The sequence below is a fragment of the Oxyura jamaicensis genome, chromosome 21 (genome assembly GCF_011077185.1).
Source record: "Oxyura jamaicensis isolate SHBP4307 breed ruddy duck chromosome 21, BPBGC_Ojam_1.0, whole genome shotgun sequence".
NCBI lineage: Eukaryota > Metazoa > Chordata > Aves > Anseriformes > Anatidae > Oxyura > Oxyura jamaicensis.
In genome coordinates this window covers 4,092,009-4,114,054 of record NC_048913.1, presented here as the reverse complement: position 1 = coordinate 4,114,054, position 22,046 = coordinate 4,092,009, and the positions used below count along the sequence as shown (strand labels likewise).

The 22,046-nt window shown below is 46.5% G+C and overlaps 1 protein-coding gene across 7 annotated transcripts in view; it reads left to right on the top strand.

Moving 5' to 3' along the window:
* Nucleotides 1-22,046, top strand: part of RERE (arginine-glutamic acid dipeptide repeats) — a 228,678-nt gene that overhangs the window by 85,587 nt on the left and 121,045 nt on the right. For 6 of the 7 annotated variants that reach the window (XM_035344932.1, XM_035344929.1, XM_035344927.1 and 3 more), the window contains exon 3: nucleotides 4,106-4,176. In XM_035344932.1, the coding sequence (XP_035200823.1) occupies nucleotides 4,106-4,176 (71 nt within the window). Of the gene's footprint in view, nucleotides 1-4,105; nucleotides 4,177-18,440; nucleotides 18,445-21,893; nucleotides 21,899-22,046 lie in introns of those variants that run through there. The other variant, XM_035344934.1, reaches the window with a different exon arrangement.

The following is a 22,046-nucleotide window of genomic DNA, read 5'->3' as shown; positions in this document are numbered from 1 at the left end:
GGTCCACGTAACCGTTCTTCAAGATGATGTATTTGTATTTAGGATCTCTGGTAACTGAAAGTAATTGCTTTTTATGGTGAGTTTTGAGCGGCTAATGTGGCTGCATCCATAAATGTTCCTCCTGCTGGCAGTTTTCCAGTTTCTATCTCTCTCGGCATTTCCTTGCACCCGAATTAACTTGTTTTCTTATCTCCTCGGCCTCCATTGCTTTGCAGTCGCCTTAACTGGATGTCATCTTTGTTTTTCGCGTTGGCAGGCAGCCAGGTGTGCCTTTCCCTGCTGCAGCAAACCAGCGAGTCGACGTGTTCGCTATATCCATGGTAGCTGCCAGATTCCGTTCCTTTGCTTTTGCCTGCACCGTTTCAGGGGGCTGCTCAGCCGTTTGCTCAGCGGGCCGTCTGAGAGCACCCGGACAGGGAGGCTCGAGGAACTGAGGCATTAAGGAAAAAGAATGGGGGAAGTTGGTTCCTGTATCTGAAATCTTGTAACTTTTTATCCAGACTCCCCAGTGCATCCTGAAGAATTTCTCCCGTGTGGGTGAGAACCCGTTCCAGCAGGTAACTGCACCAGCCAGGACCCGGGGCAGTTGGTTGGAGCGAGCAGAGGGCTGTCAGAGCAGAAAGACTGGGCAAGGAAACCCAGGATAACAGAAAAAAGGGCAGGAAAACATGGATTTCATATGGCTCGGGTGCGATGGCTGCTGAGTAACTACACTGAAGCACACCCACCAAGGTGAAGAGGCAAGGAGGATGCGTTGGTGTTTACCTCCCAAGAGTCACTGACAATTTCTGTAGGATTTTGAGGATTTGGGGTGAAAAGTACTGCATGAATTACAAGCCGAGTAGATTACAGTTCTTCTGGTGTTGATGGTTGATTACATATATGATATTTCAAGCTTTTAAATTGCACATATGCATGCTGTTGCAACAGCTGCTGCGATCTGAGCTAGGAAATATGGAATTGGAAATTGGTCATTTGGGAAAGGCAAATTGGGCTCGATCTGAATGGAAGTAATTCGGCGTAATTCTACAGAGATACTGGGGGTTGTTATATAGGAATGCTTGTAATAATTTTCTTATTAAAAAAGAGAAAACACTGTAGTGTGGTTCACATCCATCAGCCTTCTTTTGAGCCTCTTGCTGCAAGGCGTTCGGTTTGTCGCATCACCGACAGGAAAAACAAGCAGCAGAAAACTTAAAACTGATGCTGCTTCTGTGGGTACCTGCGTAGCCTTGCTGTCTAGCATAGTTTCCTGGGACCCCGTAATTAATAGAGGCTAATTTAGTAAATCCTTGGGTTGCTCTAGCATTGCGTTCCCCTGACCACGTCTCCTCCTCTGCTCCGGTGGTGGTGTAAAGGACTCACAATAAATTCTGCATGAGTTCACTCCTCCCTGCCATCTCCCCTTACTGCCAGGATTCTTTGCTCTAAATCTTACCTTATTTAACACTTACCATGCGTTTTTTTCCAAGCACCTGCCTTTCTGGTGCTGACTGTTTCACTCTGCAGTCGGTTGCGTTGTCCTTCCGCCTGTCAGCATTGCCTCCAAACGTAGCTGGGGTTAAGTTCCCTTCGGGTGGCCACCTGGTAAGAAGGTGACAGCCACATTGAAGCAGAATTCTTCATTTTGGTGGCGTTTTTGTGCTTAGAGCCATACACAAGTTCCCAAAAGAGGCCAGGCCCCATATGGGCTGCAACGGACAGATTCTAATCCCGTGTCTTTGATTCCTGCTATGAAATAAGCGATGTATTTTCAGCTTAAATCCCTTTTGTCAGGCTTGTTGGACCTCACAAATGCTGTTGTGAAGCGATTATCAGCGCAATTTGTGATGGATGGGGGCTGTGGGCGGAGGAGCCTGTTTAAAAATAATGGCATAAGTGGAAATCTGACCCCTGGCTTTTTGGGCATCGCTTGGGTTGTCCCAAGCTTGGGCTGCGATGAGGCAGGGACGCGGATGAGGAGGAAGGTGCTGCCCCTGGACAAGGCAGGGATGATGATGAGGAGGAGGAAGATGCTGTCCCAGGAGCTCCCTGTGCTGTAACTTCGCCCTCAGTTCACAACTCCTGCATGCACTCACGAGACACCCCTGTGGTCCATTCCGTGAACCTGTGCTCCGTGGGTTTAGGTTTTTTAATTCAAGGAACTGCCCGATGTGCTCACCACCAAGTAGCAGTTGTGCTAAACGGGTTTTCTTTTGAAGCAGAGGAGGGTCTGGGTAACCTTTTCCCGTTTCTCTTTTAAAAGCTCCTGCTACTTGAGCTCTCCGAGCAGGGCTCTGGTGACAGTTGAAGTGATTGCTTTTAGCTGTTTGCCAGCTCTCATGTTCTCTGGGGACGTGGGCCATGGCGAGCCGTGCTTGTCAGCTGGAGAGCTTTCTGCAGGAGTCAGGGTGACCTTCTGCCTGACTTTGATACTTATGTGCTCTGGCACCACCTGATTTGTAACCTCCTGAAGACCAGCATCTTTTCCAGCTTAGATTGAAACGCCGGTCGGTAAAACAGAAATACCTTTGTCTTCGAATTGTGCAACAGACTCGAATCGAGGCTGTACGTACAGATTTTCTGATCTACAGGGAGAAGAGGCACCGCTGCTCTGCTTGCGTGGCTTTGCAATTAAACCAAGTGTTAATTTGGTGGGTATTGTCTGTAATGAGGAGGCTGGAAGCGAGCAGTTTGGATGTGAAACACGGCATGCCTGGTTTCCAGGTGTAATGCTGCTGGGACTACTCGTTTTTAGAGGCCTGGGCTACAGTGCCTCGATGTGCTGCTGACACGGGACAAGATACAGGCAGTGCAGGCCGGCTGGCAAAGTCCTGGAGACGATTGGGAGCAGTACTCAGGAAGGTAAAGGTATAGAAAAGGAGGAGAAAGGAAAAGAAATAATTTCATAGCTTGATGTTAAGTGACTGGTAGAAAAACTGGAATTATTGCCTGCTTTTCCCCTTCTGGTCTCACACTGAGATGGAAACAATGTCTGATGTGAGGTGTTGGAGGGTAACTCAAAGCTTCATTTCCTGCTTTGCCCCCAGAAAACCACCAGAACCAACAACCAAACACCCAACAAAAACATCCCTGAAAACCGGGGGTGAAACACAAATGCTGCTGCAGCATGCTTAGCAGTGTTCTTTGAGGAGCGTAAGAACTAGAAACTGCTCGTTTTGAGTAACGTTGGGGTTTTCCCAGGCAGGAAGCAGGGCTTTAGTTGTGTTTTCAATGTGCCTTACAAAACTCTGACTTTATTTTTAAAAACTGTGGGTAGGTTCATGGAGAATTGTGCACAGCATATCTGGTGCTCTTTGAGTCTTCTGTCTTTTACATCAGTTAGCTCTCCGAAAATAACAGGAGGACACAATGGTTGTCCCTTAAACACCTGCTTGGCTTTGGGAGCAGCCTCTCTGCCTTCTAGCAAGCCGTGTGTGGACTTGGTGATTTCTAGGGGCATCATCATTAATCAGTCAGTTCCTTCCCATCCGTGCTGTAATTTTATTCTGAGGCACTGCTTTTGTTGCAATTATTGCCGCGACTGTTTTTAATACAACAAACCTTATTTTACAGCAACCTCGTAGAGTCCAGTTGTCAAAAGCAAACCAAAATAATTACTCTGTTTCTGTCACGTCAAATGTAATTTGAGAAAGCACAGCTCTTCCCTGTGGTAAATCTAATTTAGTTTGCTGTATTTCATCTGCGATTGGTCGCCTTGGTTTTCTTTACAATTAGAAGAGAAAATATGTTAGTGCTAGGTTCCTAATACCAACTTAACCACAAAAGATTTGATTAGTTTCCTGTCTTATTTTGCTCTGGTTCATAGGTTGTGACCTGGTCGTTCTATTAACTGCTTTCACAGTGGGCTGCTATGACTTCCTTTGTTTTTTCTAGCAAAATGTCTGTTCAAATCAAAATTATTTTATGCCGCTAATTCCCTTATTTATCATCATAAAGCATCTAGTTGCTATTTTTAGATCACACTTGGAATAAATTACATGGTATGCAAATGAAATGGTGGCTCTTTCTAAGCGTAGGCTGTTTTGAATTTATCCTGTTTTTATGGTCTTTCTTTGAGGCACAGAAGTTAATTTCCATTATTCTAAAATCTTGTTTTTTAAAGATTGCGTATATATTGAAAGTCGCCGGCCGAATACCCCGTATTTCATCTGCAGCATTCAAGACTTCAAACTGGTAAGAAAAATTTTCACATCTCCTCCTTCTCCTTTTCCCCGCCCCGTTCTCCAGTGAGATGGCAATATTTCTGAGCCTGTATCTCTTCCCGTAGCCCCCGAGTAGTCCTCCTAGCTTCTGAAATAGCAGGAGTTTTGCTGCTAAGACCGAGATCTGTGCTTGTGTAGACGTAGTTGGTTGACTAGGCTGTAGAGCTGGAACTGCGGGCTGCTTCGTTATAAATCCCCCCAGGGAAGTGAGCTTGGAGTTGGGTGCTTTTGGCGAGCTGGGGCTCCGAGCTCGCGTTTTGTCCTGGGCAGTTGGCTCTGGCTGTGCCTCTGGCTGTAGGTCTGATAGCCCAGCTGGGGGAGCGAAGCTCGGGGGCTGCCTTTTGGTTCATCTCAGCTCATCGACGGACTGCGTGGAGATGCAGAGACACTAGGCCAGTGTGACAGAGTCTATTGATGAGAAATAACGTAACGTTTAAGACCCATGTAGTGCTTTCTTCTTTTAAAAGCAGAAAGCTGGAGACCTGTGCCGGAACAAAGCAGTTGGAGTTGCGGTTTGCCCCTTTTTATCCCATTCTGTACATTAAACCATGAAACATTTCCTTCTCGGTGTGCTGGAGCTGCACAGAGAAGCCCTTGCTTGGGGCATTGAGCAGGAAGCCACAGCCTGTAGGCCAGGCGTGGCAGCTCTGCTTCCTTTGGCCCGTGCCCTGCTGGCGCAGGGTGTTTGGTAGAAGTAACCTACTGCTCATCTTGTGAGGAGCCCGGAATATGCAGTCAGCTGTCGTGCTATCCATGTGTGGTTACAGGTGTAGCTCACCTACTGTCTGGTGCCTTCAGCATTCAGCTTCTTCCAGGCTTTCTTACTCAGATCTTCCACTTCAATGCTTAGAATTTACGTTTTGTGGGACCACGGTGGAGCAGAACGTGGAGGCTTTCTTCGCTGTTGTCCTTGCTTCTGGTTGGCTCTTGGGGGCTCTCTCCTGTGCACGGCTCTCTGCTCTCCCTCCCTCTCATTTTTTAAGGAGATGTTGGATTTTTAGTTAATGTAGCTTCAATTTAGAACCTATTTATGCTGCTCTTGCCCATCAGCCGGTGCTGGTGTGTTTGAAAGGAATTCCGGGGTGCTGGTTGCCGTTTGGGGCAGAAGGTCCTGCTGAGCTGCATTGCTTGCCCAGGGCATTAACAGCACCAACAGCTGAAGCTTCTCTTGTCAGCATTGGTCTAATGCAACACGTTAAAGCTCGCTGTAGTGCTCTGTAGGAAGGGCATTGTGTGGTGTTTTAGTGCCTTTAAAAAAAAAATAGTGGGGTTTCTCTTTTTTCTCAATGTGCAAAGGATATGACATCAGTGTTGCTGGCAATTTTCTGTATTTTGAAATGGAAATAGTACCATTGCTTCATGTTTACTTTTGCCTGCTCTGAGGTCTTCAGTTGTTTTTTTTTTTTTCTTTCTGCTGGATTTTTCCTGCTGACATAACACACAAAAGGATCTTGTAGAAATGACAGAACCAAAAAAACCCCAACCTTTGATGCTGATTATGTTTGCAAAGATGAATTTTCAGTGCGTTTGTCACTGTTGATTTTTCTGCTGGGGAAAGGAAAGATGTACAGTGGAAAGGACACTTGATTTCTCCTCTCCCAGTGCCAGATACCAACAGGAAAACAGTCTTGTTTTGCCTTCAGCTGAACATGTCAAGTGAAGCAGGGAAGAAAAAGTCAACAGCTTTGAAATGTCGCCTACTAATTAAGTACATTATCATTTTGGTTATCATAAATACCAGGTTTGGGCTGCACGTATGAGTCTTAGCCTACACTTCCCGGTGCTCTAGGTGCAGTTCAGACGCAAAAGTGGAGTTTTATTTTTATTTTTAACTGCTAAAAAGGTGTGGGGAGGAGTTGAGATAACAACTGCTGTCTGATATATGCACACAGTTTTTTGCAGGGTAAAAAGGGTCAGTCCTGGGAAGAGGCTCGAGTGCTGTTCAGTTGTATTCAAGTAAATTGGAGTTCAACTTCTCTTTCCACTAAGACCTTAAATCAGAGTTGGATACGAGTTTAAGATGATTACAGAGCTAGGAACTGGTTTTATGAAGCTTACTGTAGCATTTCAGCTTGCTACATTTGATGAACAGGTCACAGGAGGCAAAGGAAGCAGAAGGAAACACTGAAATAATGCTGCGTTGCTTCTAAATGGACTTGTTCCCTCTCACGTTATTAGTCATATTAGAAAGCGCGCCTCTTAGAGCTGTTTTGCCTGCTTCACTTTAACAAATAGCAGAGTGATTTAGGAAAATGGGGAGAAATGAATTGCAAGTTGAGGTTGTACTGCTCCATAAGTGCAGGTGCTACCAATGATGTCGGAGCAGCTTGTATTCTGGTGGCACAGAGGAGCCAGTAACTGGTTTTCTGGTGTGCTCTGTGCAGTTCCTGCAGGTACAATGGCATACTTTCTTGCATTAATTTGTACTTTCATCCCTGGTTTCTGTTGACACTAAGATGAATCCAGCCTACTAAAACTAATACTAGAGGAGCAGTTCTCTTGCTTTCCTGAAGAACGATTGCACTTCACCAGTGGCCATAAAACCCTCATGATGAAGCTTTACTTACTGCTATTTGTCAGCTGTCTCTATTCCCTCCTGATTTTTGTTGCTCCGTGCTGCTTTGCATGAAGCAGAGCTGTGATGCTGCCGATGTTGGTCGTTCCCTTTTGAGTTACCGGCTCCTGTTGTAGGATAAGCTGGGGCTGGGAGGAAGAGCGGCAGATTTGGTTCCCAGACTCGTTGGGGACAACCAGAGGACCAAAGCAAGTCTTGCAGGTCTGCCTCCTGAGTCAGGAAATCAAGTGGTTCGTGTGTGGGAAGAAGTTCAGTGATTTGATCAGCTCAGCTTAACCGGGTTAGGAGCTGTCAGGGGTAACATTCATCCTCCTTTGTCTTCCCCAGTTCTGTGTTCCTGGGCTCCTTCCAGCTTTCTGGGATTCGTATAAATAGCTGGGTGGAATTGAGAAGTAAAATACGATTAACTAGAAGTGTTGTCTTAGGGAAGCTGTCAGCAAAAGTGGCACTCTAAGTAATTGCTGTGTCCCTTCTGGGCTACCAGTGCTGCAGGAGCTCCATCAGACAGGTTTCTGTGGAAGATGAACGTCATTGTGAGCACTGGGACAACGAGTTCATCGTGTCCTGTGTTCCTGGGGAGCTGCCTAACACCAGGTCTGATAGCAGAACTGCTCTGCTAGGAGAACTTCCTGGTGTTGTGCTGAAAAGGAGTTGATTTGAACCCGGGGGAGCCCCAGGGAGCACTGCTGGGGAGCAAAGGTGGTGACAGGAGAGACATCGCCTGTCCCTTCACTTCTTCCCCCTCTGATTCTGTAGTGCTTGCAGAGGCTTGGACCAGGCAGGGACCTCTTGGCTCAGTGTGAGCGCTCCCAGTAAGGTATTTTGGAAGGACGGCTTCCAGACCCACTGGGTGCTTACAGCTTCCGTGGAGCTCAGGTGTAGGGCAGGCATCAGAGGCTGCAGGGACAGCTCCGGGGGCTCCCGAGCACCCTGTCCGGCTGGGAGTTACAGGGCTGAGTTTGAGAAATGCAGTTAATGCAAGCAGGATGACTCTTCTGTTGGTGATGGTATGGTAAATAAGAAGGGAAGGTACTTCAGCAGCCGGTTGCAATTCCCTGATGTTTTGCTACAGCACTGTGTGCCACTTGTAGCATGGCAACGTAACTGGAACTCATTTTACTGGTGCATTTTTAAGAAACTAGTCAAATTTTCAGGTCTCTTTGCTGTTTAGAGTGGCATAGGATATGAAAGATACCGCAGGGTAGGAACTGGTGTGTTTTTAGGGAAGCTTTCATTTGTGCCTTTTTCAGTGGAAGATGCCACAGCGAGTACAAATGTACTTAGCCTTGCCACAAAACAATTGCTCTGAGAAGCTGCACTTCTAAATAGATGCAGCTCCTTCCTAGTGGGGTATTATTTTAGGAGCCAGGCAAATGCAGTGCTTGCTTAGGACCCAAGCAAAGGGTTGGGAGTCACGAGTGAGGTAACAGTGTTTTTAAGGCACGATGTCTTGGATCTCTTTGGTTATTTTTATCTGTCTGAGCGCTGTTTTAAAAAGCTGATGGCATGCAGGAGCCGGGAGGGAGTGAAAACTCACTTGCACGTTTCAGCTGCTGGCGGCATGCTGAGATCTGAGTGCTGGGTTCAAAAACCAGCTGCCCATTGTTAGGAGCCTTTTAGCTTCAAAAGTTGGTAGGACGTCGGGATGGATGGGGGAAGGGATAGCAGGGAAAACATGCAGAGATTTGTCTCGCTCCATTTTTTGACAAATTAGAAGAGCAGGATTGGTCTGGTTCCTATTGAACCCTGTGTGCTTCCTTGTTCCATTCAATAAATACAGTAAAAGCTGTTCTCATAGCTCATATTTTCCTTCTTTTGCCTTCTAATCTCTTTTGTCTTCGCATAATTGAGGTTTTTGCTCCAATTTCTCCATCTTTGGCTGTCACTAGCTGGGGTCTGTTGAATTGATAGCGAATTTTAGCGACTGCATTAGCTTTGACAAACTTTCTCGGTGTGTTCGTTCGGTGCGACAGCATCCCTGGAACTGATTACGGGTATCCATCAGGTGCTGATGGAGGCACGGGGATGTAAACGTACGGGTGATTGGTAGCCCTGTGACAAACCATCTCGGCTGTGCTTGAAAGGTATGCTATAGGAAGTCTGTAAATCTGGCAGGCAGCAGAACTTAGCATGAAGGTAATTTTATTGATTGCTCTTCAGAGGCAGAGCGCGCTGCCAAACCCACTGTAGCCTGATCTGAACCAGATCTAGTTGGCAAAGCTTCCTCTGTGCAGAGATCTATTAAATTCCAGAGACGCGCAGACCTAATGCAGTGCGGTAATGGAGCTGCTGCAAGAAACAAAACAGCCCCAGGTTTCCAGACAGTGCCATTACTTGAACTTTTTTTTTTAACTCTACCAGATGTCTTCACTAATAGCTTTTTTTTCTTGTTAATACAGCTTTGATAAGGTAGCACTGGTTACACCATGATTTAAGTTTCATCCTGGAAATATTCAGGTGCGTGTTTGGCACTGGTGTTGTGCACCGATGACAACAGACCTCGTGTGCTGGGAACATGTGTTTTCACTAACAAACCCGAGCATAGCATCATGCTTTCACTAGAAGGCTGGACTTCTGCAATAGCATTGGGTAACCTGGTTGGTTAACCTCTTCTTGTTGAGGGGAAACAGCAGGAGGTGGTGGAAAAGCACCAAGATAGGAACAGAAAGTGTTTGCTGTGAGTCTCGTCTTGCTTGGACAAGAACAATTTTTTTCAGCTCCTTACAGAGCCAGGTTGCTTAAACACAAATTACACAGCACTGGAGCAGGCACGCTCTGCAAAGCAAGAAGATGTGTGGTGCTTAGAGAGAACACGAGTCGTCTTTGTGAGGGATGCTGCGCTGTGCCACAGCACCCGCACCGCTCGCCCAGGACTGTGCTGCGCATAAGTGTCAGGACAAGCACCATCTTTGGAAAACTGCTGATTTATTTTTTCCCCCCTCAATTTCCCACTTACTTGGTGGTGGTGTTACAAATAGAGCTTCTGCCTCCACCTCGGAGAAGGTGATGGGGCATCAGGCCGTGCCAAAGGAGGCAATGTGCCACAAATGCTTCTCGGTTGCTTTGGTTCTTCCCTGTTGAGTGATTGAACTGAAGTTTTAAAACCGGAATTGCCTCAGTCTATCAAAAAGTATGAGAGAGTTGACTGAACCAACACAAGTTAGTGTTTTTTCCCTCTACTGATTGGGTTTTGTGCAGTTCTTGATGTGAAACACCATCTTAACCTCTCTAAGCATTAATTCCTTCCTTGCACTCCGTTACCCTTTTAGTGTTAAGCTTGGCTTGGCCGTCTCACGGTGTCAGTTACTTTGCAGATATTTTTCATGAGAAACAGCAAAGTACAACTGGAAAGCTGGACTGCGTGGATGCAGCTTGGAAAAGGGCACGGTAGTGTGACTTTAATGCACCACAGATGCAACTTGGACAGCTCTAAGGAGGAGGAAAAGGGCGTAAGGTAGCACAGCAAAAAAAATATCCATTAGCATTTAATTCCGGGTTCATTTACCATTTTTTGTTTGTTTCAGAGCAGTCATACCGCTTGGGGTTTAAGTTACATGCGCAGGTCAATAAAAGAGAAGCGATTAATGCTGAGGTGTGTGTTTTAAAACATCTTTCCTCCTTGTTTTACTGATGAGTTTTTCCTTCTGTGTGAAAACCACCATGGAGGCTGTGCACGGTGAGACGTTCCCTGCTGCTTTTGACGGAACTCTGCAATAGCACCGCTGGATTCCTAACGATGCGGCTGTTTCAAAAGCAGCCCATTGCTGTCATAAACACAAACTTTCTGGTCATCACAAAGTTATGAGAGGGCTTGGATAAGGGGAAGATGCTCTCTTTTCCAGCATACTTCTTGTTTGGTTTAATTTGACTCAGGTCGAAAGTGTTTTATAAAAAATGATAATAATAATGTACAGCCTGCACAGAGAATTTCTTAAATACGCTTTGGTTTTTACAAACAGACAGCAGAATAATAACTGGGTTGTATTTAATTGGTAATGAAGAGCGAGTGAAGAGAGATGAATTGTCTTCAGACCCTAAGGTTTTGAACTTCACTGGTTCTGAAATAAGTAGCTGGGAATCAAACGTTGCTTCATCCCCCAAATGCTAATTTTCCAAAATTGATACCGTCTCTTCAGTCACTTCATGTAGTCCTTCAGATTTAAGCCTGATTTCAGTTACTGATCCTATAAAATATGTTAGTATTATTGTGGCCCAGGAATTGAAGTGTAAGCTCTGCCAAAAGCAAGTCAGACCTGGCCCAGATCCATTTGATCTCCTTGTTCCGAGTTTCTGGCAGAAGAACACTATCGTGAATTCCTCGTGCACATAGCTCGGGATCTGCTCAGGCGCTCATGTTTCTCTTTCACGTACCAATATTTTTGGCTTCTTCACCCCCTACTCCCCCACCATGGCCTTTAAAGATGTTTTTCTTTTTTAATTAAAGGCTACGTTTTGAAAATAGACTTTCTCCCTGAATTCCCTTTGGATAAGGCCATTTGACGAAATGGGTTTGGCTTCTCGACAGATTGAGGATATGGCTTCTTAGTTTTTAATGAAATAGTATTTAATGGTTTTCTTCTTTGTGTTAGAAGCTTTCTAAAGTGAAGTTTCTCTTAATCTCTTTGTTAATGGTAACAAGTCCAAAAATTCAGTCCGTTCCCTTTATCTTAATTAAAATGTTGATTGTGATTACTTCCAGATGATATGAACACATGACTAAAACCTAGAAGACTGACTTGTGGAAGAAAATCCAATTAATATGCAGCCACTCAATTAATACGTGTGCACGGTGGTCATTGAGATGGCTTTGGATGCTCAGGACTAGGACCCCAGTGAGCTGGAGGGATGCTCCATCCAACCCTGCCGACGGAAGGGAGGAGGTGGTGCGTGGCGCTCGCCAGTGGCTCGTAACTGGTGCAGAATCTCTAGAAAAGCAAAGCTTTGTTTCTGCATGGATCAGTGGCTTGCAGGAAAGACAAAGGAAATCAGTAATTTGAGGTTGATGGAAGGTAAGAACCCACCTCTGCTGCTGCGGAAAGGATTGCTCCCAGAAGTGGGTCTTGGTAAAGGCAGAAATCAATCCTGTATCAGCGGGCGTGCAGCTGGCTTGCCTTCAGCAGTACGAGCAGCAGCAGTTTCCTCTACCCTCAAAAGTTTAGGGGAAAAGGAGAGGTACTGGCTTTGTTTCACCTTTCAGAAAGCGAGTAGCTTCCAGTGGCGAGGTGTTTGGGCCGGCTGCAGGACAGATGCCCAGGATGTGCTGGCAGGGCTGGCCAGCTGGAGTGATTTGCCCTTTGTGGCCAGTGGGTCTGCCGGAGAGGCAGGAGGAGGCATTTTAGAAATTCTTAAGGATTTGCTTTATTTGAGGTGGAAACCTCTGCCGTGGTAAAGCCAAGGATCTTGTGCCCAGCTCTTCGTTAGGTAACCACGTCATAGCAAACCTCCCTCCCCACGTTACACGATCTGGTCTGCTTTAGGGCGACCGCTGGGAGGTTACGAGAGTGAGAAATCCCACGGGAGTTTTGCTTTCGAGCCCAGCAGAACTTCCAAAGCAAACATCCGGAGCTCTGTGCGGAGGAACAGAGGTGTGGGCGTCTTGCACCAAGCTCTCGATCTGCCCAGTGGTGTGAGCTGCCTGCTCAGCGGGGCGTCAAAGCTGCTTCCATGGGTTATGGCCAAAACATGAGATGGTTCTGGGTTAGGAGATGCCTTCATTCCTAAATAACCAGCTGTTGGCTTAAATAGGACACAACAGTGGTAGGTGCATTTAAAATACGAATGCTTTAATTATGTTACGCACCTAAAAGCGTGTGTACCCAGCTTCGATTACTGCTTCTGATACTGAAATGGAGTCAGGCAAGGAGCGCTGCATGCTGAAGATGCTTCTCTGTATGCAGAGATCACCGGTGAAGGGAGATGACTGAATACCAGTGTTTTGGGAGAAAGAAGAGAAACAGAATGTGGAACTGCCTCAATTTTAACTTCCAGCCCCAGTGAGAGCACTGGTAATCACAGGACGTTGTATCTACAAGTGTTCTGATTATAATTGAATTAATTTACTCAAACAAAGGCAATTGCAGCTTACTTTCTAAGTCGAAAGAGAAGAAAGCCACGTCCAAAAAGAAGGGGAAAGTGGATCTGACAGGCGAGAGGTTTGTGCTTTCTCTCTGCAATAGCAGTTGGAGCTGAGGCAAGAAGTTGGGTAAACAGCAGAAAATACCAAAGGGTGGTCGCTGCCAGCCAGCACCGCCGCGTGGCTGTTGGGGCTCCCAGCGAGCTCGCTGCCCAGGATCCACGCTAACGTGTGCAAATAAAACACACCTTGCCTCTAGTAGTGGTAACAAGAAATCTGCCTTCTAATCCTGTCCCATTTAAACCTTTTTTTTGCTGTGATTTTCCAGTGTTTGATAAATGCGTCCAGATTTCTTTTATAAGGCTTTCCTTTTTTCCCTCAGAGGGAGAACCCAAGCAGCAAATGGATTCTAGCAGCATGCCTCTGATTTATCGTGTTCCGACTTAATTTGGTGTCACATTTAAAATGCTAATGGGCTCCACTTTGAATCTGAGCATCAGAGAGAAACTTGCGGTGCTTTTAAAACAGAAAAACGGTGCATTTGCCCTATAAAAGAAAACATTATTAGTTGTGATGCAGTTGCCCTTTGTGCCTGTGTGTTTACTTGATTGAAGCATCTTGACTGTGGCGCTTTCTCCTTGAAGCCTGATTTGAATGGAGTATACAGCTGGATTGCCCCAGGGCCTTGTAACAATTTATAGTCTGGATGGAAAGGCAGAAGTGCATAAAAAGACAGTTGTGAAATGCCGCTAGTGCCCTGTAATAGAAAATCTGTGTATGGTGACCTTGTCTGGGAGGGCCTGTGGGATCGTTTTACTGTGATCCAAAGGGTTATAAAATGGAAAGCATTGCATCTCCCTGGGAATTAGGAGGGGAAAATTAAGAGAGATCTGTTTGTCTAAATTATGCAGTGCATGCTTCCTCTCCTTTGTATCCTTCCTGCATGCAGCCTCGTGTTTTAGGAAACATGTTAAAGCGAGGATCTGCTATTCCCTGCGCTTCTATAGGAGCTGATGCTTTTGAATGCAAACCTCTGGGTGAGGTTTCTGTAGCCACAAGCATTTATGTATTTAAAAGCCTCGCTCTGTTTGTAGATGAATTGACGTTCTGTTCCTGAACTGCAGCTGAATTAATTTGTGGCTAATTTTTCCTGGCCGGTTACGAGGCAGCTTGACCTTTCCATTTTGGTGTGGAAAAAATGCTGATTAATAGAGATCCTGGCTTCTCCGGCTTCGCCTCCCCTTTGCGGCCAAGAGAGGCTGAAAGATTTCCTTTCTGCTCCAACCCTTTGCTCGAGCCGCCGCCGTCCTGCGATCGCACAAGGCTGCCTTCAGCCCAGCTCCGCCGGCCGTTAGGATCCTGAGCCGACTCGCTAATAAGAGGGAGACGAATGAGACGTTTGAAGGAGCGCTGAATTATTTAAAATCAAAAATTTAGCCTGCAAATGAGATCGGCTGTTAGGTCTAATGCGAAGCAGATTGAAATGCTGCTGTGATTACGGTGGGGCGCGCGTGGGGCAGGGGATTAGTATGAAAATGTGGGCAGAGAGGGGTTTGCAGGGAAGTGGCAGGGATGATGAAGAATCAGAGGTGACAGTTTAAGAATTGCATGGCAGGAGCTGCACAGTGATTAAATTCACTGATGCTGTCATCGAGCTGTAAGGCTGAAGATAACATTCTCTCCCTGTGCTGAAAACAAGAATCAATACAAACTCCTTGACAGGGGCTAAATTATTAAATAGAGCCTTTCTTACAATGTTTCATTATCTGGGATTTACCTCAGCTGGTGATTTGTCAGCAGCGCAGGGAGATTTGCCGGGCGCATTTTGTATTAAAATCATTCCAGATGCATATGAATCCGTGTTGATAATTCCCTTCCCTTTTACAAGGCTCCTCGATAGATTTGTGATTTCCTTCTGCCCGGATGACACTTGGAGTCTTCACGCAGGCATGAAGCTGTGGAGCGCAGTGGGGTTAGGGCTTCGCACGTACGTGGAACAAAAAAAATCCCTCTGTGCTAACAGGCTGCTCTTCGAGTGCTGAATTGATTTGCTTGCCTTTGGTGTGTTAAATTAGCAAGCTACGTGGAATGTCTCTCAGATGAGAGCTCACAGCTGTAGAGAGAGGACTGAAGCTGCTCGGGATTTCTGGGTTAATGTGGGTGTTGGAGTTTGGCTCAACTTGGTGTAAAATAAAGCAATATTCGTCTAATTCTGTCGTATTTCAGGCAGGGCAGAAAGCATCAAGCCCGAAGCAGCCAGCGCAGCGTATCTCACACCCAGAGCACGCAGGGCTGCGTGGAGATGCAGTCAGACCTGGCTGGCGCTGGCAGAGATGCGTAACTTCAGCCGTGACATTATTTTGTCAAGTAAAGAGCGTTCAGGATGTCCGTGGGCTTTCTTGCGTTTGCTTTTCCTGAGTAGCTTTCACGGCCTAACGCACCGGTGCGACCAGCCGAGTTTGTGTGGAGCTGAGGTGTCACAATAGCGCCTCGCCTTTTGCAGACGGAGACAACATTCGTATTTGGGGGTTTAAAACAGATGGCAGCATTGTTAAGAACAGGGATTAAACAGCTGGGAGTTAGGACGATCTGTACATCATTTTAGGGCTTGAATCCAGCTCTTCCTCCATGTGCCCTAGATTTGTACAACCGAAGCGCAGACCTTGCAATTTATGGGTTCCATCTGGGGGAAAGAAGGGAGCAGCCACCCCCAGAACACTCCACAACTCTATTTTTCCATGCGATCGCCCTGGTGTGTTGCAGTGCTGGGCATTTGGAGTGACCGGAGTTCCCAGAGCTGGCTTCCTGCCACCTGGGAAGCGGCTGCCTGTCCACGGGCTGGCGAGGATTCACCCGGCGGAGGCTCCGGGAGCCCTTTGCTGCCCCCCATGTGAGGCTGCTGAAGCCCTTCCTGCAGCAGCAGAGCCCTTTGCACTCCTTACGTGCCCCCCAGAAGAGACCGTGGCAGGCAGTGCTTTCCAAGGAGCTGCTGATGCTTGTCAGCTTGGTTTACATCAGTGAATCGTTCCCTTTCCTTGTAAAGCTGTTGGCTTTTGAGAGCCAACTTGTGTGTAAAACAGGAAAGGGAATTCTGAGAATTGCGGGGACAAAAATAGGACGCTGTGAAATCCCGGGCTCGTTTTTGCAGAATTGATATTGTGTTATTTTTTCCTAATTTAAAAAAGAAAGAAAGGAGGAAGGAGCAATTGAAACAAATCCCATTAACGCTCTCCCCACCCCTGTTCCTGTCTGCCAGCCAAGGACAAAAGCAGAGATTCTGCAAATGGGGAAAACAAGAATACGCCACTCGTGGTGGTGTGTAATCAGGGTTGCTTTTCACATTGTGTCACCAAGAGGGACGTACGTGGCTAATTGGTACGTGGACGTAGTACAATAGCAGGGGCTTGACCAGAGATACAGGAACCACTCGCATCCTTCTGTGCGTTTGATTTATTCATATTTTTAGATTTTTAAGGCATTTCTCATGGTAGTGCAGTCTTTAGCACCTTTTGCCTTTTTTTTTTTTTTTTTTTTTTGCTTTTGTGCTGTCTTGTTTCCTTTTAGCAAAGTAAACCCTGCTCTTTCCGGCACCTGGGGTTGAGATAATTGACTGCTAAATAAATCAGTAGCTGTCATCTCGGAAACAGAGAGAAGAAAAAATATTATTTCTAGTTTTTTAAAAATATGCATTAAATGGTACATTTGCTGCTTTCCATGTAGCAAGAGAAAATGGAGCTGGAACAGATTTAGCCATGCCCTCTGGTGTTGAATAGTGAGGGCATCTGTCATGTTTAATAACGCTGCTGACCTTTAGGATTATTGAAGTTGAAATTTTCTCTCTGGTCAGCTGGGGGTACTTGAGCACTGTCAGATTTCTTGCCTCTGTGCTAAGTCTCCGAAGATACATTGTTATGCTTCATAAGCCGGTGGAGATAATTCATTAAGGAAATTAGTTTTCCCACTCTCGAAATGGTTTTCCTTAAGGAAAGTGAAATGTCGTTAGGATCACTAAATCGCCGCGTGGCCCATCCCTCCCCATTTGCTTGCTCGCCTTTTGCTGGGGAAGGGCCACCTCTGGCCTGCTCCGCTCTGCTCCTGCAGGCAGCAGTGAGGCTCTGAACGCGCTCGGCGTAGCCTGCAGGGACACAGCGTGCAATGAAGGCCTCGCCACCAGCTGCTGCCCCTGACATGGATGGGGAGGCACCACCCTGCTTGGTCTCGTCCCAGCTGTGTAACTGTCCCCGTGGCTATGGTTAGGAAGCACAGGGATCTTCCGAAGCTATGAAGTCCTATAAGTATGCTCGGACAGAAGCCGTGGGCAGGAAAGAATCATGCAAAATGTAAAGTAAACATTCTCCTTTTTTTCCAGCTACCTTGGGGGGAAGCACGATGGAGTTGCAGTAGGGTTCAGTCACAGAAATGTCACGGAAACTGTCTCTAATTAAAGGTTTTGTCCTGACTGCTCTAGGTTTGAGTTGTTTCCAACAGTGCGTGGCTGACACTGGGAGGTAGCAAGTGTCGGTGTTCATGGTGGAGAAATCTCTCCACCTGAACCCACGCAGAGACACGAACATAGTCAGAAACCGCTGCTCGGCCTCCCCTGCCCTGCATCAGCTTGGCTGGGCTCCTCCTTCCCTCTTCCATGGCCATTTCCTAAGATTCAGGACTGGGGGGACTGAAAGCCCCAAGGGTACTGGCACGCGTGCTCATCTCCAGTTCTGGGTGACCTCCCTTGCAGGTATGGTCTTGAAGGCGGGGATAATTTGGGCTCTCCTCTGTGTGTTTCAGGCTGGCACACCATGCCGTGTCACGGGGTGGTGATGTGGGGCAGAGAAAACGAAATCCCGGGGGAGATGGCTCATCTAAAAATGGACCTGGCTGCGGGAGAAAGGTGCAGAAATAGTGGCGCGTGGAAGGGAAATGCAGGAGATGCTCTGAGCACCGTGGGACGTGTGTTGTGCCCGAGCAGCAGAAGAGGCGATGGATTGGCCCTGTAGGGTAGGGGCTGAGCCCTCTAGGGGGATGCTGAGGATCAGCTGCACCTGGTGTCGGTCTGACAGAGCTTCGGGTCTTCTGTAAATCCTGCCCAGAAGGCAAGCGTGAGGTCTGCGTGCTGCTCAGGGCTTGTTCGGAGACGTAAATGGGGCTTGGGGGCTGGCTGGCTGCCTCGGGGCTCCAGCCTGAGACTCGGGTGTGTTGCAGAAACGAGATAACCCCGCTCTTCTCCCGGCTGGGGACTCGGAGCGAGGAGGGAGCAGGGCTGTGATGGATGTGCGTTTTTGACTCCGTAGTCGCTGAACGCCAATCCATGGAGAATTTGAACTTGTAATTTTGATTAAAATGATTGATTTTAAATCAGCCTGCGTTCGTTTTGGGCCATTAGAGGGTATTTAAAAGGAAAATAACTCTTTAATTAAATTAGTAGTGCCTAAGTATCCTGCTCTGCTTTCTAAGCAGACCTTGTGGTTGTTGGTAGGGTTGTGGGGTTTTTTTTTGGCTTATTCCTTGTAGGGCCTTGTTTCTTGGCACATCTTAAGGTTAAAAGCAACACAAAATTACTAAAACCAAGTTTTATGCTGAGCAAATCTTCAGTTTTATTTGGGATCTTTTTCCCTTCGGAAAACCCATAACAGTGGTGTTCTGTAACACGTCTGATCCACGCACCTGTGGGTACTGTTGGTACAACTCAGGGATGCTGCACAGAACTGCGCTTTCCTTTTATTTGTAAAACGTCTTCTTTTTATAGCAGTAAAATGCTGCTTGTAATTACAGCACCAAACGTAAAGCAGAAATCCATCTAAATGCAAGGATCCCCAGAGGTGAGGTTCTGGCACCAGGAGCTCAAGGAGCGATGCTCTGGAAGCTGTTTTTCAGCAGTTGAGATCCTCCTGACGTGGAGGCGATGAGGGAGGACTTAGGAGCTCCTTCAGGCACTGCATCGGGCTTCCTGACGCGGTGTCTGCTCCTGTCACTGTGATTTGTGGTGAATTTCTCGAGATGGAAGCGCTCCTTGGCTTTGCTACGGAATTAAACAATGGCAATGCCTTTGCAGCACTCCGTAGATAAGAGCACGTTGGGCGTGATATTACAGAAATTTGGTCGAAACGTGAGCTGTATAAAATGATCTATTGAGTGACGCAATTAAAACATAAGAGAACACCTTAAAAAGCGTGCTGGGGTACAAAGGCTAATTATAGGCGACAAGATTGGAAGGATTCCTCTCATCTTTCCAAATGCTTTCTGTTGTCAAACCCGTCTCCTCAGCACCGTACTGTTTACACACAGCTGGGACAAGACGTTGGCGGTTTCTCTCTTCTGGTATCGGTACGCGTTCTGTAATTATCTTCACCTGTCATGCAGTTGTCTGAATACGTGAATCTTCCTGGCTCTGCTTAACTTTTCCTTCCTTAATGTCAGTGAACTTGTTAGAGGAACTTGTTAGAGGTGTCTGAAGGATGGAGAGAGGTGAAAGAAGCACCGTAAGTGCAGCCGAATGTCCTGGAGGTCTCTGGAAACTTCAAGGGCAAAACCCTGGGTAGAGGAAACGTCCCAGTCCTTGGGTGTGCATGGGATCTTTGCAGGGCCGTGCACTGTAGATGAGATGTGAGTGGCTGGAAGGAAGGCTGTTGTGTTTACAAACCCCTTTCCTTTTCTATCCGGCCTATCCCAAGGGCTGTTGAACACTTGGGTCTTGCTCTTGCAAATTTTGTGGCTGTTTGTGCAGCAACGTTCTGTGACAGAGTTAAGATGTGCATGAAGTGGGTTCATTACTAGTCAGAGCCAGCGTGAGGGTTTTGGCAGGTCAAATAACAAATGTAGTTCCTTACAACGCTGCATTTTAAAGGTGCTGTTGCTGGCCATGTCTCAGACTGATGATGACAGTAAGGGGAAAATGATTCATCCCTTCTGCAGTGGCTTGCAGCTGAGAATTCCCATGGACGTGCTTCGGATGGACTTGGCTTCACATAGTGCTAGCCCCAAAGTGCTTGCACTTGTCCCTTTGTGCTCCATATCCTAATTCTGTTGGGGACTGGCTCCTGCTTTGCAGTGAAATAGCCTGGGAGCTGTGCATTTGTCCCGCGTGTACGAGATAGATGCACACTGCACTTCGTGAAATGCTCAGAGTGTCTGAGAGATGCCAGAGTAGCTCGGTCTGTTGCATAAAACATTTGCGACTTCATCCATGCAGCCGCGCTTTCATGTATGGGAAAGGCTCTTGATGAGAGGAAGGCCACTTGACACTTCACCAGGTTTTTTTACTGTGCAACAGGAGCAGCAATAAAGGTGGCACTTGGGTGTTTGTCACCTTATCTATCCATAAAAGAAAATGGGAGGCTTGCACAAAACCTTGCAGAAGGGAAGGGAGATGGAACATGAATGCTTTCGAGAAGGGAACCGCAGCTGTTTACACCCTACTGGCTGCAAACATGTCTGGAATATTTGATTTACAGAAAGAATCAAGTAATTAAGATAAAAGAATATACATGATTCACTACTGTGAAATATTAAGACATAATTTATGCTCTGTATCTGCTGTAGTTATGATTAGTGACCTAAGGCTGTTGAACTTCCTCTTTATGGATTGCCAAAATGCTGTGACAATTTTCAAGGGAATTACTCTCTTTGAGTTTAAAGAGATGAAAATGGGCCTGCTAACAAGGACCAGCTTCAGTATCTGCTTTCATATTCTTCATGTTTAAAGGAAAAAAAAAAAAAGGAAGAAAAAAGAAAAAAGAGGCAATTAGGTCCTTTAGGTGCTTTGATATGTCTGAACCTTAGGACCTGGTGAGACAGAAAGAAGGTGCATAATATATAGTATGGCACAGCGAGTGCAATGCGTAGCGAGAAACCTGCAGAAAGGCATTCCCTTGGATGCTTTTCAGAGCGTCTGTTGCTGAAAAGACTGAGAAATAGGCTTTCAAAAAAAAGGAAGCTATTATTTCAAGGCGTTGGTTTTCTGGTCCCGATGCGTTGCGGTGTTTTGCATATTTGTATTGCAAAATTGCTCATAAACATAAGAATTCTTGCTCCCTGCGCTGTGCTCATGATCAAAGGATATTATTATGGCCTGTGTGGACTGTGATTGAGTGCTTCCCTGCTTTAGTTAAAGCAAATTGTAAGGAAATCTGTGAAAATTGTATACCGATTTCAGACGTGGTTTGTGTGTGCTTGTCTGAGCCCACAGAGCATCCTTCCGGACGGGCGGCGGCGGACCAGGAAAATGAGCAGCTGAGGGAGTCGCTGGAGCATGCCTGCATTTGAAATATGCTAACGGCATTGTAAATATTTAAATTTGAGCTAATATTGCATCATATTAAAGATTCATTTATTACTGTACTCATCAGGAATCACTTGGAGGACAAGTGCTATAGCTCACAGTAATGTAAGTGCTGGGAAACGGCTCATCGTGGGGTAGCTGCTGCCAGGGCATGAATATTTGATTTCCCTTCGCAGAGGTAAGGAGTGCTCAGGTGGCTGCACACCTTTGGGGTCAGGCTCCCGATGAGCCTGGGCTCTTCTTCCTTCTGTTCCCAGCAGCGTTCCTACAGCTCTCCAAGTGTTAGAGCGTGCAACGCGTGCCCTGTGTGGTCCTGGGCAGGCAAACGGCGAGGTGCTGTGGCCAAAACTGAAGGCTTCTCAAACGCGTGCTTCAATATTGATTTTAAGGAGGCTCTGCTCTCTAATGTATGCCTCAAAGAGGGGGACAGCAGCTAGTTTTTCCTATATAATCTCTTGAGCGATGTGAAGAACTAAGCTGATGGGGATTTTTCAAAACAATTTTGTAAGTCCTGCTGAGAAAATTGTTTGATAAAAAGGAAAGTCATCTAAATAACGAGAGTAATCTAAATTAGCTATCTCTAAAACAGGCAAGGTTTTGCACAAATTCCCTTAAGTTTTAGTAACATTTGGTTAGGGTGTTTTGTTTTTATGCTAGTTTTTTCTTTTTGTAAGGTACACTGCCGGGTTCTGCAGTTACAGGTGGTGGTTGCATACAGAATCCGTTATCAGGTGGCCTGTTCTTTTCCATGTCTTCTAAAAGAACTTGTCTAGGATGGCATGCCTCATGTTAAACCTCGTGCCCAGAAAAAATGGGGCAGGTGCAAACATCCAGTACCCGTACACGCTGACTTCTGAGCTGAGCATTTGGCAGAGATGGGCTCCTTCCAGTGCCTCCGGTAAGGAAGTAAATTAA